Source organism: Neomonachus schauinslandi, chromosome 7 (genome assembly GCF_002201575.2).
Source record: "Neomonachus schauinslandi chromosome 7, ASM220157v2, whole genome shotgun sequence".
Taxonomy (NCBI): domain Eukaryota; kingdom Metazoa; phylum Chordata; class Mammalia; order Carnivora; family Phocidae; genus Neomonachus; species Neomonachus schauinslandi.
The window spans coordinates 38,773,288-38,790,626 of record NC_058409.1 but is presented as its reverse complement, the minus strand read 5'-3'; the positions used below and the strand labels follow the sequence as shown (position 1 = coordinate 38,790,626).

The 17,339-nt window shown below is 35.7% G+C and overlaps 1 protein-coding gene across 5 annotated transcripts in view; it reads left to right on the top strand.

Annotated features, from left to right (window-relative positions):
- Positions 1-17,339, top strand: part of IL6ST (interleukin 6 cytokine family signal transducer) — a 54,155-nt gene that overhangs the window by 10,927 nt on the left and 25,889 nt on the right. For all 5 annotated transcript variants that reach the window (XM_021701755.1, XM_021701752.1, XM_021701754.1 and 2 more), the window contains 4 exons: positions 3,292-3,379; positions 8,663-8,742; positions 14,064-14,369; positions 15,266-15,386. In XM_021701755.1, coding sequence (XP_021557430.1) covers positions 8,679-8,742; positions 14,064-14,369; positions 15,266-15,386 — 491 coding nt within the window. In that variant the 5' untranslated portion in view covers positions 3,292-3,379; positions 8,663-8,678. The remainder of the gene's footprint in view (positions 1-3,291; positions 3,380-8,662; positions 8,743-14,063; positions 14,370-15,265; positions 15,387-17,339) is intronic.

The window sequence follows — 17,339 nt, the reverse complement described above, 5'->3', positions numbered from 1 at the left end:
ACAGTTATATTTGGGGATATCAAACCCCCTTTTCAATAATTGATAGAGGAAATAGACAGAAAATGACTAAAGATATAGAAGATTTGAATAACACTATCAACCAGATTGGTCTGATTGACATTTATATAACACTCCATCCAGCAGTAGCCATGGTTTTTAACTACACACAGAACATTGATTTCAATACTTAAAAGTAAATAGATCAATGGAACAGAACAGAGCAGAAATTGGGTAATTAGAACTCACAGGTAAACTCCAGGGTGCCTCCTATTTTTGGAAAGTATTGTTAGAACACAGCGACACCCATTTGTTTATATATTATTTGTGTCTGCTTTTGTGCTACAACAGCAGATGGTGTAGTTCCAACAGAAGCATTGTGGTCTACAAAGCCTAAAACATTTATTCTCTGGCCCTTTACATAAAAAGTTTGCCCGACCATGGAATAGAGAGTATATAAATAGACCCACACATGTATGGATAACTGATTTTTGATGAAAGTGTAAAGGCAATTCACTTGAGAAAGGGTAGCTTTTCTACAAATAGTTCAGAAACAATTTGCTACCCATATGTAACAAAATGAACTTGAATACCTGATTTACACCATATATAAAAATGACCTCAAAATAGTTGATAGACCTAATAAAACCTAAAACTATAAAACTTTTAGCTAGAAAATATAGAAGACCTTTGAGACTTTGGGTTAGGCAAGGATTTCTTAGATACAATACCAGAAATACTAGTTAATAAATTGGACTCGATTAAAATGAAAATTTCTGCTCTTTAAAAAGCACAGTAAAAGGGCGCCTGGGTGGCTCAGTTGGTTAAGCGACTGCCTTCGGCTCAGGTCATGATCCTGGAGTCCCAGGATCGAGTCCCGCATCGGGCTCCCTGCTCAGCATGTGCACCCTCCCCCCTCTCATGTGCTCTCTCTCTCTCTCTCATTCTCTCAAATAAATAAAATCTAAAAATAAATAAATAATAAAGTCATAAATTTCGTTTAAAAAAGCACAGTAAAAGGGAAGGTAAGCCACAGATTGGGAGAAAATACTTAAAAAAGGATTTTCTAATAAAGACTTTGTATCTAGAATTTTATTTTTTAAAACTTTCTAAACATAATATCGAGAAAACAACACACCCAGTCTAAAAACGAGCAAAATATTTGAACAGGCACATCACCAAAGAAGAATATGAATATATACCTACCATAGATATGACCTAGCTAGTCGTCTAGGTATTTTCCCAAGAGAAATGAAAGCTTATGCCCATACAAGGACTTGGGACTAGTTATATTACAGTATATTTATTCCACTAATATATCATGCACCTCCTTACAGCAAGAAAGTCAGTTTATCTATCCAACAAAGATACTGAGGTGCTTACTATGCTGGGTGTGATTCTTGATGGTTGGAAGATAGGAGGGAACAAAACAGACAAAATTTCTTGCCTAATTTGCTAACATTCTATTTTAGGTGCACAGACAATGTGTTAGTTTCCCAGGGCTGCTGTAACAAAGTGCCACAAACTGGGTGATTTAGAATAACAGGAGTTTATTCTCTTAAGGTTCTGGAGGCCAGAAGTCCTTCTGAAACTCTGGATAGAATCATTCCTTGCCTTTTCATAGCTCCTGGTGGTAGCCCTTAGTTAGTCCTTGGCATTTCTTAGCTTATAGCTACATCACTCCAGTACCTGCTTGTGTTGTCACACAGCATTGTGCCTGTTTGTTTCATAACAACAACCAGTCATACTGTATTAAGGCCCCACTCTGCTCCTTTATGACATCCTAACTAATTACATCAGCCACAGCCCTATTTCCAAACAGGGTCACATTATGAGATGCTGAGGGTTAGGACATCAGCATATCTTTAGGGAGGAAAACCCAATTCAACCCATGACAGCCAATAAAATAAGTAAACTATTTTAGAGCAGGGGTTGGCAAACTATGGTCTGCAGACCATCCTATTTTTTTTTTTTTTTAAAGATTTTATTTATTTATTTGAGAGAGAGAATGAGAGAGAGAGAGCACATGAGAAGGGGGAGGGTCAGAGGGAGAAGCAGACTTCCTGCTGGGCAGGGAGCCCGATGCGGGACTCGATCCCGGGACTCCAGGATCATGACCTGAGCCGAAGGCAGTCGCTTAACCAACTGAGCCACCCAGGCGCCCTGCAGACCATCCTATTTTAATAAATACTTTAATAAATAGTTTTATTAGAATTCAGCCATGCCCATTTGTTTACATACTGTCTGTAACAAAGTCGACTAGTTGCAACAGAGACCTTAATAGCCACAAAACTTAAAATATGTATTATCTGGCCCTTTACAGGAAATGTTTGCCACGTCATTTTAGAAAGTGCTAAGTGCCATTGAGAAAAAATAGGAAAGGGGGATAAGCCATACTGGGTGGTCAGGGAAGACCTATATGAGAAGGTGAATTTGAACAAATGCTATAAGTAGAATTAATTTTTATGTATTGACTTAGAAATATATCCAAATGTAGTAAGTGAAAACAAGTTATAGCACATTTTTGTGATCCCATTTTTGTAAAAGTGTATATTTATACAATATAATGTTATAATATATAAATAGAAAATTTTGCAAAAGTATCCACCAAATTGTTCACGTTAGTTACCTTGGTGGGATTATAGGGGACTTCTACATGATATATTTTCAACTTCTCTTCATTTGAAAACTTAATTATTTCTTTTGCATTTTAATATATCATTGTAAATTTAATTTTTCTTATATATTATTAAATTATATCAAAGGCTTAATATGTGTGAAACAGTAATGGAGGATTCACTCCTTGCCTGAGTTTGAAGTTATCATTTACATTTCAAAGAGGAACCACCATTATTTACACTAGAATTTAACCTAGTACTGAAATTTAAACTGAATTTTTATGTCTGTGTGCATAAAATAGTACGGCAGTTGAAGAGTCAGTAGCCTTAACTGCTAGTGAAAGGTAAAAGGTATGATTCTCTTAAAGATTTGCTTTAACTGCTTTTGTCAGAGTCAACAAAATGTCTCTTTCATGTTTCTGTGATACTACATGAACATCAGGGAAGTTTGAAGTAGGCATGGAGGGGCTGATAATGTTTCCAAGTATTTTTTCAAAACAACAGTGGGATGTTTAAATATTGTTATATAAGTGTTTATGGGATTGTTTTATACTGAGGGTCAGAAGGTATCTAAAACGGGACACTTTCAGGAAGGCTTACAGCAGGCAAGGATTTAAGAAGAATGCATATTATTATCCAAGCCAGCTTTCTGAACAAGGCTCTCCTCTCATTATAGTGAGACCTAATAAAAAGAGCATGACTTTTGGAGGCAGAAGACTTAGTTTCAAGTCCCTGTTTCTTCACTTCCTAATTTTGTGATTTGGGTAAGTAACTTAACCTGTCAGAATTTTTCTTTTGTGAAGTTCCAGTAATTAATCCTTGCCGTTCGAAACCCATTGGATGTACAACACCATGAGTGGACACTAAGGTAAACTACAGACTTAGAGTGGTTAAAGTGTGTCAATGTAGGTTCATCCTTGGTAAAATGTACCATTGCGGTGAGTGATACTGATAATAGGAGAGGCTGTGCATGTGTGGGGGCAGAGGGTATGTGGGAATTCTCTGTATCTTCCTCTCAATTTCATTTTAAGCTTGAAGCTGTTCTAAAAATATAAACTCTTAAAATAATAAAATAATGATTCCTGCCCTACCAGCCTCCATCTCTAGGATATTAGGAGAATCAGGTGAAGTAATTTACATAAAAGCACTTGTGTAATGTAAAATAGTATACAAAGTGTTACTATGAATTAATAATTAGTAATAATAGAAGAGAGCAGAGTTGGATAATTTTTAAAATAATAGTTAATATAATGTAGGTATGACTGACTCTTTGCAAATTTATTCAAACTAGCACTATAATGTGTATACATGATACCATATTGAAATTTTCCTCATCCTCATCCCTACCCAGTTTATTTATTCAACAGACATTACTTTGCCTTCTTTTTGGCAATTGTAGTTCATCTACTAGTAGTTCTACAATTATAGGAGTAATGTTACCATAGTAACTAAGTTTATATTGACATTCTTCCTCCCATGAAGTCTACATCTAAATATATTACTCATGATTTTTCATTTTGTCCTTGCATCAAAGTAAAAAGGAAGACTCAAAAATCATAATCTATAAGTAGCAAAAAGAATTTATAAAGGGCAAAACTATTAAATATTTATCAGTTATAACTCCAGTGCATTTTCTCCCACTAAAGAAAATTCATGGGAATGAAAATGAATAAGAATGATCAACTACAGGGATAATCTTGATTTGTTTTAATTTTTTTTAATCATTTGTAAACTTTATTACTTTAACAATAGTGAATTAGTTGTGATGCATCTGACAGCACCTTTCAGCACATTACCGTGTTGAACCACCATAGTTGAGGAATTGCCATTCTAGAAGGACCACTCAGTGCTTGGAATAAACCTTCCCTGTATCTCTGCTTAGTAGTTACGTTTTGGTTTCATAGAATCTTCCAAGATAAGATGCAAATTTCAAGGAAAATCATTGTATGCAATATGTGGTTATAATATATGCATGGAAAATTCTGCCAGAGATGCGGGAGGATAATGTGTACTGTTGTCAAAATGAAAAGAGAGGTGTTCCTCTCTTTGGCAGTATACTGTCAATTCTGTCCATTTTAAAACAAGATAAGCCCCAAAATGAAGTTGACTATATTGCATTTAGTATTTTAGATAGTGCTACTGTGTTTCCATCTCTTAGGTTGGGACTCTGAAAAGATGTTTCTTCATCACATCTCAATGACAATCCTTTAAAAATTAGGAAACGTTACTTTTTTTTTTTTTTTTAAGATTTTATTTATTTGAGAGAGCGAGCCTGCACATAAGCAGGGGGAGGGACATAGGGAGAGGGAGAAGTAGACTCCCCACTGAGCAGGGAGCTGACTCAGGGCTCAATCCCAGGACCCTGGGATCATGACCTGAGCTGAAGGCAGGTGCTTGATGCTTAACCAATGGAGTCACCTGGGCGTCCCAGGAAACGTTACTTTCTAACTATTAAAATGTGAAACCTTCTTTGCCTGTTTTCCTTTTACATACTGTGTTTCATGGCCCTGCTTAGATAAATCTAATTGCTTTGTGGTAACTATAAATACCTTTATGGGACCTCTTGTGTCAGAGTTTTGTTCTAAGAATATAGTGCATCAATAAAAAGATTGCCAGTTTCCAGGAACTATAGAGAATCCTCTCTACAGTGTGAACAAGGTACTTGGTGTGGGTGGTCAGGGTGGCATGACCACATACTGCTCTCCCAGCATGCTCAGGTATTTTCTTCATTTTGTTTTTGATGAACAGTTGAATGATGTGGATTTTTCTAATATGGGACTATTTAAAGTTAGGAAGTAAATAAAACAGGTGGAGGAAAATGGTTCCTACAACTTCATTCTTTTATCCTGAGCAAATTATAGAGTGACTGTTACATGAGTAGGGAGTACATAAAGTCAAGTTAGTATTGATATTTAATAAAAAAAACACTGTATTCCAAATGCAGTACTGTGAAGCCCTCATCAAGAAGTTCATAGTTTTATTTGGGGGAGAGAGTTTACACAAATATTTTTAAATTTAAATTTAGTTTTTGACTAAGTACTGAAGTCACATGGTACAACATTGGAAAGGTGCAAAGAATATATGGTAGAGCATCTCCATCCTACCCTGGTATCTCATCCAGTGGCAGCCAGTCTTTGAGTTTTTATCCTTCTAGAGGTATTTTATGTGTGTATAAGGAAATGAGTATGTGTTTTGTCTTTTTTTGGTTTCTCCCCACAAATAACAAATACACTGTTCTCTACCTTAACAATAGTTTATTTTATTTATTTATGTATTTTAGATATCTTTACACATCTCTAGGAAGAGATCTAGAACTTCCTCATCTTTTTTGTAGCTACATGTATGCTATATTTGGATGTACCATAATTTAACTAGTCCCCTATTTGTGCATCAACCTTTTATTATTAAAAACTGCTGTAGTGAATAACCTTATTTGTGTATTGTTTTGCTCATATCTATAGGATAAAATACTAGAAGTAGAATCATTAGATTCAAACATATATATATTTTAATTTTGATCGATAATGCAAAACTGGGCATACACCTTATCTGGATAGTTCTTTTATTTATAATTGAGCTCTAATTTACAAACAATAAAATTCAGTTTTAAATTCCCACAGTTTGTTGGGAAGGTTATGCCATTTTACACTATAAATGCAGAGTTGAGAATGCCTTTATGTCATAGTCTCAAAATACTGTGTTGATAATTTTTTATTTTTTATATATTTGCCAAAACTGGAAATGATATGGGGGTCATTTTGTTTTGTTTACTGTTTTTACTAAGTACAACTTACATACAATAAAGTCCACAGATCACAAGTTTATAGCTCAGTAAATTTTTAATCACCATCTAGTTCAAAGTATAGAGCATGTCCAGCATCCCAGAATGCTCACTTCTGCCCTCTTCCCCACCCCCCAAAAAAGATAACCACTATTCTCTATCACCACAGATTACATTTGCCTGATTTTGAACTTCATATACATTTTTGTGTCTCATTTGTTCTCTGTTATATAGGAAATTCAGTCATGTTGTGAGTACCTGTAATTCTTTTTTCATTGCTATGATTTACTTGAATTTTTCTGTTCTACTGTGTTTGTGTTTTTGGTTGCTTCTACTTTTCAGTACTTAAATAAAACTTGTATGAACGTTCTTGTACATGTCTTTTAGAGGAGTGAAGCACTCATTTCTTTTGACTATATACCTTGCCTGGGTAAATTTTGTTGGGTTTTAATTGAGGTTTATAAAGAATAAAATTCATCAATTTTTAGTGTACAATTTGTTAGGAAACAATTCCCCATACGTCTCTTGAAGGTTTGTTTACAGCCTTGGAAAACAGAGATAGTGTCTCTCTCCAGAGTAAAAGGCAGGCATGCTTACTGCCATTTTAAAAGATCTGGGTCTCTTAAGCTCAGTCTTCCCTCCTATAACATGACCCACTGTGTGTACAGGTGTTACTAGTCCCTCTTCACAATGCTCTATCGGAATTGGGGCCCAGGCAGCTGGCGCAAAAAAATGCTGATAACTCTGAAAATGCTGCTCCTGGTATGAGTAATAAGGTCGTTTGTCTCTGACACAGGAGTCTCATGTCTTCTGCCAGTATCCATGGGACTAGCAGGCTAACTTGTTCGCTTGCAAGTAGGGTAAAATCTCAGTGCTTTCATAATTCTTGACACAATTTAGTGAATTTTTTTTTTTTTAAAGATTTTATTTATTTATTTGACAGAGACAGACACAGCGAGAGAGGGAACACAAGCAGGGGGAGCGGGAGAGGGAGAAGCAGGCTCCCTGCAGAGCAGGGAGCCCAATGTGGGACTCGATCCCAGGACCCTGGGATCATGACCTGAGCCGAAGGCAGTCGCTCAACCGACTGAGCCACCCAGGCGCCCCAATTTAGTGAATTTTGACAGAGTTTTATCACTACCCTAATCAGGTCATGGAACATTCCTATCACCCCTGAAAGTTCTTTTGTGCCTCTTTACATTTATTCCCCTTTTCCACTTCAGCCCAAGCCAGCCCCCTGATCTGCTTTCTGTCACCCTGGTTGTGCCATTTGTCAAATACCCTGTAAATGGAATTCAGCAGTACATAGCCTGTTTTGTGTGTCTTCCTTTATTCAGCTAATGCTTTTGAGATTCATTCTCATTCATGCTATTGCATATATCACTAATTCATTCCCTTTTATTGCTGAGTGGTATTCTATTGTATGGATATACCATTGTTTGGGTATTTGTTTATCCGTTCTCCAGTTGATAGACATTTGGGTTGTTTTTAGTTTGGGACTGTTAGGAATAAAGCTGCTATGACCATTTGAATATAAGTCTTCATGTGGACATGTATTTTTAGTTCTCTTGGATACATTCTTCGGAGTGGAAATACGGATTATTATTATGTACATTTAACTTGGTAAAGAACTGCCTAATTGTTTTCCAAAGTGTCTGTATCATCTTGCATTCCTCTCTGGGGTAGTTTAATTTGCACCTCTCATTATGAGTGAGGTTGAAAGTATCATTTCATATGTTTTAAATAATTTGTATATTCTTTTCTATAAATTGCCTATTCAGCTCACCTTGCTAGTTTTTCTACTAGGTGTTGGAATTTTCTAGTGATTTGTAGACATTCTTCATATAGTAGGGGATATTTTTGGTCATGGTATGAATTACAGACTTTTTTTTCCATTTTGCAAATATCTTTTGAGGTTGCTTTTGGTGGGTTTTGCCATGTAGAAATTTGTCTCTCTGAAGTACTGTCTCACACAGCATTTACTAATAGTATAAGTCTTCACATAATAAAGAAACAGGATTGCTCTTTTAATTAACCTTAAAATATAAGTTGTGTTCCATCACTATTTTACATAGCCATAACTCCAGTGGGAATAAAGAAAAATATTTTGAAGACTTAAATTTGTTTTCTGCATTCTCATAAAATTTTACCACCTTTTAGAAGACAGCTATCCAGTGGAAACAAAAGTGTTAGGAATTGTGTCTTTACTTACTATGTGTAATAAGAGAAAAAATAATAAAAATAATACTATATGTGTCTTTTACAGAAATATCTAATGCAAGATGTTGGCATTGCAGACTTGGATAGTGCACACATTGTTTATTTTCTTCACCACTGAATGTGTAGGTAAGGTTCATGAAAATACCCTACCTCCCAATCTCACAAATCAGGTTTATATATTTTTGTATAATTATATAATTAAGCTTATGCTTCATAATTATGTTAATGTTTTTATTTTTTCTAGGCTCATTATTGAGAGAATAATGCTGTCCTAACCTAAAAGTGATTTTGAAATGTAAAAATACTCCTGATAAATTATAGTTTGAGTAGAAACAGTCACCCAGTAATCCTAAATGCTGTTTAGGTATACTAACAATAATTTTAAGGTGGGAGGGGGGAAAAATATGTTGTTGGTTTTTTGGGCATTTTTTTAATACATAGGAGAAAATCTGTTAACTTTTAGCACTTCACTTTTTAATAGCCAAAGGTGTCACTGAACAGCAGTGTGATTGTGATACCAGAATAAAGAGGTCTGGAGCAGTACTGCTCAAACTGGTCCACAGCCTGATGCCTGTCTGAGAATTGGTTGTTATTAATTCACAATGAGAGAAGTACAGAAATTAAGATTATATGTTTAGAAACTCTTAACAGTTTGACATTGCCGTGACATCCAAGCATGTGATCACTGGACTTACCTCATTAAACATGGTATAGAGCAAAAGTGTAAGTCTGTGAAAGATTGGGGGTAAAAAACCAAACTGATCTTTCACCACAGATTGAGCACTGCTGTAAATCATCCTCTTTCTAAATCTAGGAATGCGACTTCTTTTTGAACACTTCAAGTGACATAAGACTTATTTTGGAAATGGCTGTTGTTGAGAAAATCTTCCCTTATTCTTGAGCCCAGATTTTCCTTCTTGTTACTTTTTCCCATTATCCCTAGTTCTAGAGTAATCCCACTTTCTCTTCCCATTGTTCAACTCTTGGAAAATATTGAAGGACTGCTTTCATGTGTCTCTAAGGCCTCTCTTGCCCAAACTAAACTTACCCAGTTGTCCTAATTATTCTTTATAGGACTTGGCTTCTAACCCTGTACATGCTGATTACCCTCCTGATTCTTCTCTTGGTTGCCCATAGCACATTTGAAATACTAGACCATCACACCTCTCGCACTTACCAACTATAGGACTTAGGCCAGTCGCTTGATCTGTATCAGTTTCTTGATCTATAAGATGGAGATAATAATGATTCCTGTCTCCTAGGGGTACTGTGAGGATTAAATGAGTTACTATACACAAGGCATCTGGACAATGCCTGGCCCATAGTAAACATTATAAAAAGGATAGTAATTATAGAATTATTATTGAGGTTCTAATAAAAATGCACTTAAGAAAAAAAATTAATGTACCAGAACTGGACATGGTCTAAGTATAGTCATTTTATTACTTAACTTTGATCTGAACATCTTTCTTACTCAGCATAGTTTTTTGCCAGCTAAGATAGACCATAGTTTCTTGTTAAGCTACTGGTCAGTGAAAATTCTTAGGTTTTCACATGAATTACTTTTAATCCACTTCTGCCTTACCCTATATTTATTTAATCTCAGCCTAAATGAGTGATATTTTCTTCTCTGGCAAATTTCATTATATTAGTTTTGGCCTTTTGGTCTAATCTTTTAAAATAATTTTAATTCTAATACTAACATCCAAAGTGTTGGCAATCCTTCATAGTCTTGTCCTTTGCTAATTTGGTATGTGTTTGTGTGTGTCTGTTTTCTGCCAAATTATTGAAAAAAATGTTCAAAATAACAGAAGTATGTTATTGCTGCCTCACAATTTACTCTAAAACTTCATGGCTTGAAATGACAGTAAGTATTATTTCTTACGGTTTGTGTGTGTGTCAGGAATAAAGTTGGGCATAGCTGGACTATTTCATCTTTGCACTGTGATGTCTGGGGCGATACCTGGAATATTCAAAGATTGGGGACTAGAATCATCTGAAGGCACATTCACTTATATGTCTGGTGTTGATGCTGGCTGTAGGCTGAGGGCTTTGCTAGGCTTGTTGGCCAGAACACCACATGTGGTCTCCCCATGTCGCCTTGGCTTCCCTGCAACATGTGACTGGGTTCCAAGGACAAATGTCCCAAGAGAAAAAGAACACTAGTTGAAAGTTGTATTGTTATAACAGTCTAGATAGTCACATAGCACACTCAGTTGGCTGGGGCAGACATAAGCACCCACACACATCTGAGGGCAGTAGGGGAATATTGATCCCATTTCTTTGTGGAAGGAGTATCAGTCACATTGTAAGAAAAGCATGTGGGATAGGATAAATATATAGGTGTGACCATGTTTGGAAAATACAATCTGCTGCAAGGATTGAAAGCAAGTACTTCAGCATACTCTTAGACCTCTCTCTCGCTGACTTTTTTTTGTAGTATTTTTTTATATGAGTAATCAACCAATTTTTTTTTTTAAAGATTTTATTTATTCATTTGACAGAGACACAGCGAGAGAGGGAACACAAGCAGGGGGAGGGGGAGAGGGAGAAGCAGGCTTCCCGTAGAGCAGGGAGCCCGATGCGGGGCTCGATCCCAGGACCCTGGGATCTGACCTGAGCCAAAGGCAGACACTTAACGACTGAGCCACCCAGGCGCCCCGAGTAATCAACCAATTAAGAATCTCTTTTTTGAACCTATGAAATTTCTGTTTTTGTAGATCAAGAACAGCCGGATATCAGCAGTTTTGTAATGTTAAGCTGTTATCTGTTATTGTATATTCTAACGCATATTTCTTCATCTTGTCTCCATGGTCCCAACTAAGTTTATCAGATAGCTTTTTAAAATTAAAATGCTCTCTGGGGCGCCTGGGTGGCTCATTTGGTTAAGTGACTGCCTTCGGCTCAGGTCATGATCCTGGAGTCCCTGGATCGAGTCCCGCATCAAGCTCCCTGCTCGGCAGGGAGTCTGCTTCTCCCTTTGACCCTCCCGACCCTCCCCCCTCTCATGCTCTCTCTCTCTCAGTCTTTCTCTCTCAAATAAATAAATAAAATCTTTAAAAAAAAATTAAAATGCTCTCTTTCTATAATTTAATCTCAAGTAGCTTGGTAGTCCTGTAAAAATGGGATTAATTTGGCATAGGATGATTTTAATGAGCCTACGTTTCACTTTGGAACATCTCATTTCTAGTATCTTTCTTACTCTATGTGATTAAAAACTATTAATACTGAGTCTGTAGTTAAGTCTTACGTTCTTTAGTACTCTAAAATATATTTCATATTTAATGTTCCTTATTACTTTAGAGAAAGTAAGTAGAACAGGAGCAATTTTACCAAGGAAATAAAGTGAGGTCTAGGGAGTTGTAAGGACTGGCCCAGTATCACAGGATAACTTACTAGTATCCCACAAGATGAAGTTCCATACATTTGGAAGTGTAGAGTAATATGTGTACTGGGATTTACTGTAGATATGTATAAATAATAGCAGGGTCATATAAAGAGCCCACCTTGTAAGTTTTGAAACAAAGAAATACACATTCCTACTCTGGGCATTAGATTTTATGAGAGGTTCCAGGATTCCATTTGGGAGTATAGTTTTGACTGCAAAAAACTGTTTTTAATTCTTCCTGCTGACTTTGTCTTCCAGACCCTATCAGTGTGACTTGATTGTCTTTGGAGAGTAATAATAATTATGATAGGCTACCATTTGTTATTGGTGGACTACTGAATACCAGGCATTATAATAGGTGCTTTATATAGGTAATTTTTAATCTCAAAAACTCTTCAAGATAGCTTTTATTATGGGTGCCTGGGTGGCTCAGTTGGTTAAGTGTCTGCCTTCCGCTCAGTTCATGATCTCAGGGTCCTGGGATTGAGTCCCACATCAGGTTCCCTGTCCAGCAGGGAGTCTGCTTCTCCCTCTGCCTGCCATTCCCCCTGCTTGTACTTCCTCTCTCTCTGTCAAATAAATAAATAAAATCTTAAAAAAAAAAAAAAAGATAGCTTTTATTAACTTCATTTTCCAAGTGAAAAAAACTGAACTTCAGTTAGGATGGGTTGCCACCCAAGAACCCATTGGCAAAAGGATTCACTAGGGAAAGTTGCCTTATGTTTCTGGGCAATGAGGCTAGCAAATCAAGCCAAGTAATTAGGATTTTATCTTGATGGTGTAGGCAGCCATTAAATAATTTAAAATACGGAAATGGCCTGATGATTTTGAACAGTAACTCTGATAGCAACATAAAGGATAAACTGGAAGGAGGTCAGACTGCAGTATAATGAATGGCCTGAGCTTCAAAAGGCAAAAAGGACTGGTGAGAAAGAGGTTGATAGACATTAAGAATACAGAGCCAACAAGACACAGTGCAATATTGTGAAGTTGGAAGAGGTGTTGAAGATGACTACAAGGTATCTGGCCTAGATAACTGGACATAAATAGTGCTGTTAGCAGAAGTAGAGAAATAAGTAAGTTTGAAAGGGACTGTGATGCATAAAGTTTTAGATGTGTTCTTCTTCTTCTTTTTTTTTTTTTTAAGATTTATTTGAGAGAAAGAGTGGGTGATTGGGGGGAAGGGCAGAGGGAGAGAATCTCAAGCAGATTCACTGAGCACAGAGCCTGACATCGGGCTCGATCCTAGGACCCATAAGATGATGACCTGAGCCAAAACCAAGAGTCAGACGCTCAACCAGTTGGGCCACCCTGGTGCCCTTTAGATGTGTTCATCTTAAAGTACTTAGGAAGTATCTCAGATGGATAGGTCTCGCAAGTTATTGAAAACAGTAGGAAGTTAGAGCTGGAGATAGGGATTTAGTTGTCATCAGCATGGAGTTAGGTGGTAGTTAAAGCATACAGCTGTGGTATAGTTACTGTTTATACAGGCTGTTTTTTTGTTTTTAATATGGGATTTTGTCCCATACATTTATTGTTAAAACTAATAATATTTGACCATCTTGTTCTATTTATGTTTTTTGTTGCTCTCTTGCTATTTCCTTTGTTGTCTGAATTTTGATAAAATGAGCAATGTATACTATCTTCCCTGGCCCCATCCACATCACCAACACCATCAGGACTAGAGAGGGATGGAGCCTACCACTGCCTGTTTGCTGGAGGGTTTAATTTAGACCCTGGGTCTGAATAGAGGAACAGAATAGGTGGTAGAGTAAGTGTGAATCATGCTGCAGGCAGTCTGTGTTTCCTAAAGCAAAGTTAGAATATTATAAAAGGGCTGAAGCTTGCATAGGTTTTTTTCATCAGCCTTGTAATTTGTATATTTTTTTTTACAAATTGAGGCACTGAATTCTCACCATATTATTTTTCACTGCGTAATTCTTTTTCCCTGTCTTAAAGAGATATTTTAGTGAAGATTGAGGAACTGCATTGATATGAAATACCATTTTATATTAGAATAATTCAATCCATTTTTATATTTTCTCTTGTTCCTTTTCAGGTGAACTTCTAGATCCATGTGGTTATATCAAACCTGAATCTCCAGTTGTACAACTTGGTTCTAATTTCACTGCGGTTTGTGTGCTAAAAGAAAAATGTATGGATTATTTTCATGTAAATGCTAGTTATATTTTCTGGAAAACAAACCATCTTACTGTTCCTAAAGAACAGTATACCATCATAAACAGAACAGCATCTAGTGTCACGTTTACAGATACATCTTTATTAAATACTCAGCTCACTTGCAACATTCGTACATTTGGACAGATTGATCAGAATGTTTATGGAATCAGAATAATTTCAGGCTGTAAGTTTTGTTTTTGTCTTATTTTAAACTTTGTTATGACTGTTGAATTACATTCGTAATGTCTGTTGGTCTTTATGAAATGCAGTTATTTTTTGGCTCATTGACTTTTGGACGTACTTGTTTTTAAAAAAAGTTTTGAAGTGGAACTCCATTTGCATTACTACTATACAAAAAACTTGAAGAGTAACATAAGATTTATAGCTTTCTTGAAAGTCAAGTATCTCTCAGTTTTCTAGAAAACTGTTTTTACATGAGACCCGCAAAACAGTGTTGAATTGAAATTTGTCAGTGTATTCATAGTAACTTTCAGTATCCTTTAATTGCTGAAAAGATGCACATACAGAACAAACTATCTGAAGAAAGTGAATAAATACTGGAGAAAGTCCTTCTGTGTCAGAGTAAATAAACTTAGTATGATCCAAGAGTGGATTGTCAAATTGATGGATCCCCAAAACCATAATTTTGGTATATGCTTTTCCTCCAGCGGAGTTTCAGAAAACAATAGGAAGAGAAATACGTGAATCATTTGTTTCCATTTACTTGCCTTTTACTAACATGCAGTAATACTTTTTAAAATACACTTCATGGAGAAATCAGTTAATATTCTTACCCAGTTATAAATGAAAGTTGATTTTGTGTAGAAAATTAATTTGAAATATGCTAGTTAGTGACAGTTATAGAATATATTACTTAATCTAAAAAGTACGAGTTTAAGTAGAAAAGATTATTTTTTTAGTCACTAGTCGAATTTCATTATGTTCATACATTTTGCTCATGTTTGTTTTTGGTTTTTTTCCCCCATCTAATTTAGATTGCACATGTCTTGGGTAGCATATAAACTGCATGTTATTTGTGGATATAAAGCTTTTTGAAAATGGCTCATTTTTCCCTTTTAGTGCCTCCAGAAAAACCTAAAAATTTGAGTTGCATTGTGAATGAAGGAAAGAAAATGATGTGTCAGTGGGATCCTGGAAGGGAAACATACCTGGAAACAAACTTCACTTTAAAATCTGAATGGCAAGTTGTTTTCAAGTTTTTTGTATGTTGAACTTAACGAATTTAGTCATTTGTGCTGGAGTTTTTATTTCTTCAAGTGGAAATATTAAATGCAGATTTTTGTTTAAGCTTTTATTTTAAAGCATCTAAACATATAAAAGGGGAAAGAATAGTATAATAAACTCCCATGTTTGTCATCCAGCTCATGACCAGTCTTCTATATACCCCACCCCAAATTATCTTGAAGAAAATCTCAGACGTCATTACCATCTCATCCATAAATATTTTAGTTCATATCTCTAAAAGATAGGCATACTTTTTTAAGACACATAACTACATACCATTATAATACCATCGAAGAAACTTTAATAGGTCACCCCATTTTCAGTTAGTATTCATGTTTCCTCAGGTGTTTATGAATATATGTATATACATACTTTTTAATTTTTTTGAGTATCGTTGACACACAGTGTTACAATAGTTTCAGCCATACAACATAGTGATTCAGCTTCTCCATATCTTAGGCAATGCTCACCACAAGCATAGCTTCTGTCATCATATAACACTGTTAAAATATCATTGACTGTATTTCCTATGCTGTGCCATGAATATTTGTATGTATTTTTACAAGTCATCAAGTCACGATCTAAATAATCTCCATGCATTGCAAATGGGTATGTTTTTGTTTTACCATAGATTCTGCCTGGTTTTCTCGTCTTTTTCTTTGCAGTTCAGTTGTTAAAGTAACAGTTAACACGTGTCCCTTTTTTTTTTTTCCCCTAGAAATTGCTGTTAGATCTAGACACTTGATTAGATTTGGGTTTGATCTTTTTTTTTTTCAAAAGTAATTTGTAGGGGTGATATATACTTCCAATCAGGATCCACCACAGAGTGTTTGATTCTTCCCTTTTTCTTCTTTTCTTTCTTTCTTTTTTTTTAGGTGCACACCATATTTTATCTTAATGTAAAGTGGAGTAATAAGCAATTAGACAATTTATGTCTACTATTTCTGTCATTTTTATCTTTTCCAGTTTTATTGTGAAATCATTGATTCACATTACTGTGTAAGTTTAAGGCATATAGCGTAGTGGTTTGATTTACCTAAATTGTGAAGTGATTTCCACCATTGGTTTATCTAACATCCTTCTTTTTGTATAGATAAAACAAAAAAGAAGGAAAAAAATTTTCTCCTTAATTCATAGGATTTACTCTCTCCACATCTTTCCTGTGTATCATACAATAATGTTGGCTATAGTCATGTTGTACATTACATCCCTAGTTCTTAGTATTTTATAACTAGAAGTTTGTACCTTTTGACCACCTTCCTCCAATTTCCCCTCTCCCCACCCTCTGCCTCTGGTAACCACAAGTCTGATCTCTTTTTTTTTTTTTTTTTTGTGAGTTTGGTCTTTTTGTTTGTTTCTTTTAGATTCCACAGATAAGTGAAATCATAAGTATTTGTCTTTATCTCTCTTATTTCACGTAGCATAATGCCTTCAAGGTATACCTATGTTCTTGCAAATGTAAGATTTCTGCATTTTTTTATGGCTGAATAATAGTCCATGGCATGTATATACCACAACTTCTTTATCCATTCATCCATTGATGGACACTTACCTGTTTCCATGTCTTGGCTGTTGTAAATAATGTTGCTGTGAACAAGGAGGTGCAGGTACCTTTTTGAGATAGTGTTTTTTATTTCATTTGGATGTATTCCCAGAAGGGGAATTCCTGGATCATACGGTAGTTTAATTTTTTTAGGATCTTCCATCTTTTTCATAGTGGCTGTAGCACTTTACAGTTTCACCAACAGTGCATAAGGGTTCCCTTTTCTCCACATGCAAACAAACATTTGTTATCTTTTTGATGATGGCCATTCTCACAGGCATGAGGCGGTATCTCATTATGGTTTTAATTAACATTCTTCCCATGACAGGTGATGCTGAGTGTCTTTTCATGTACCGATTGCCTTTC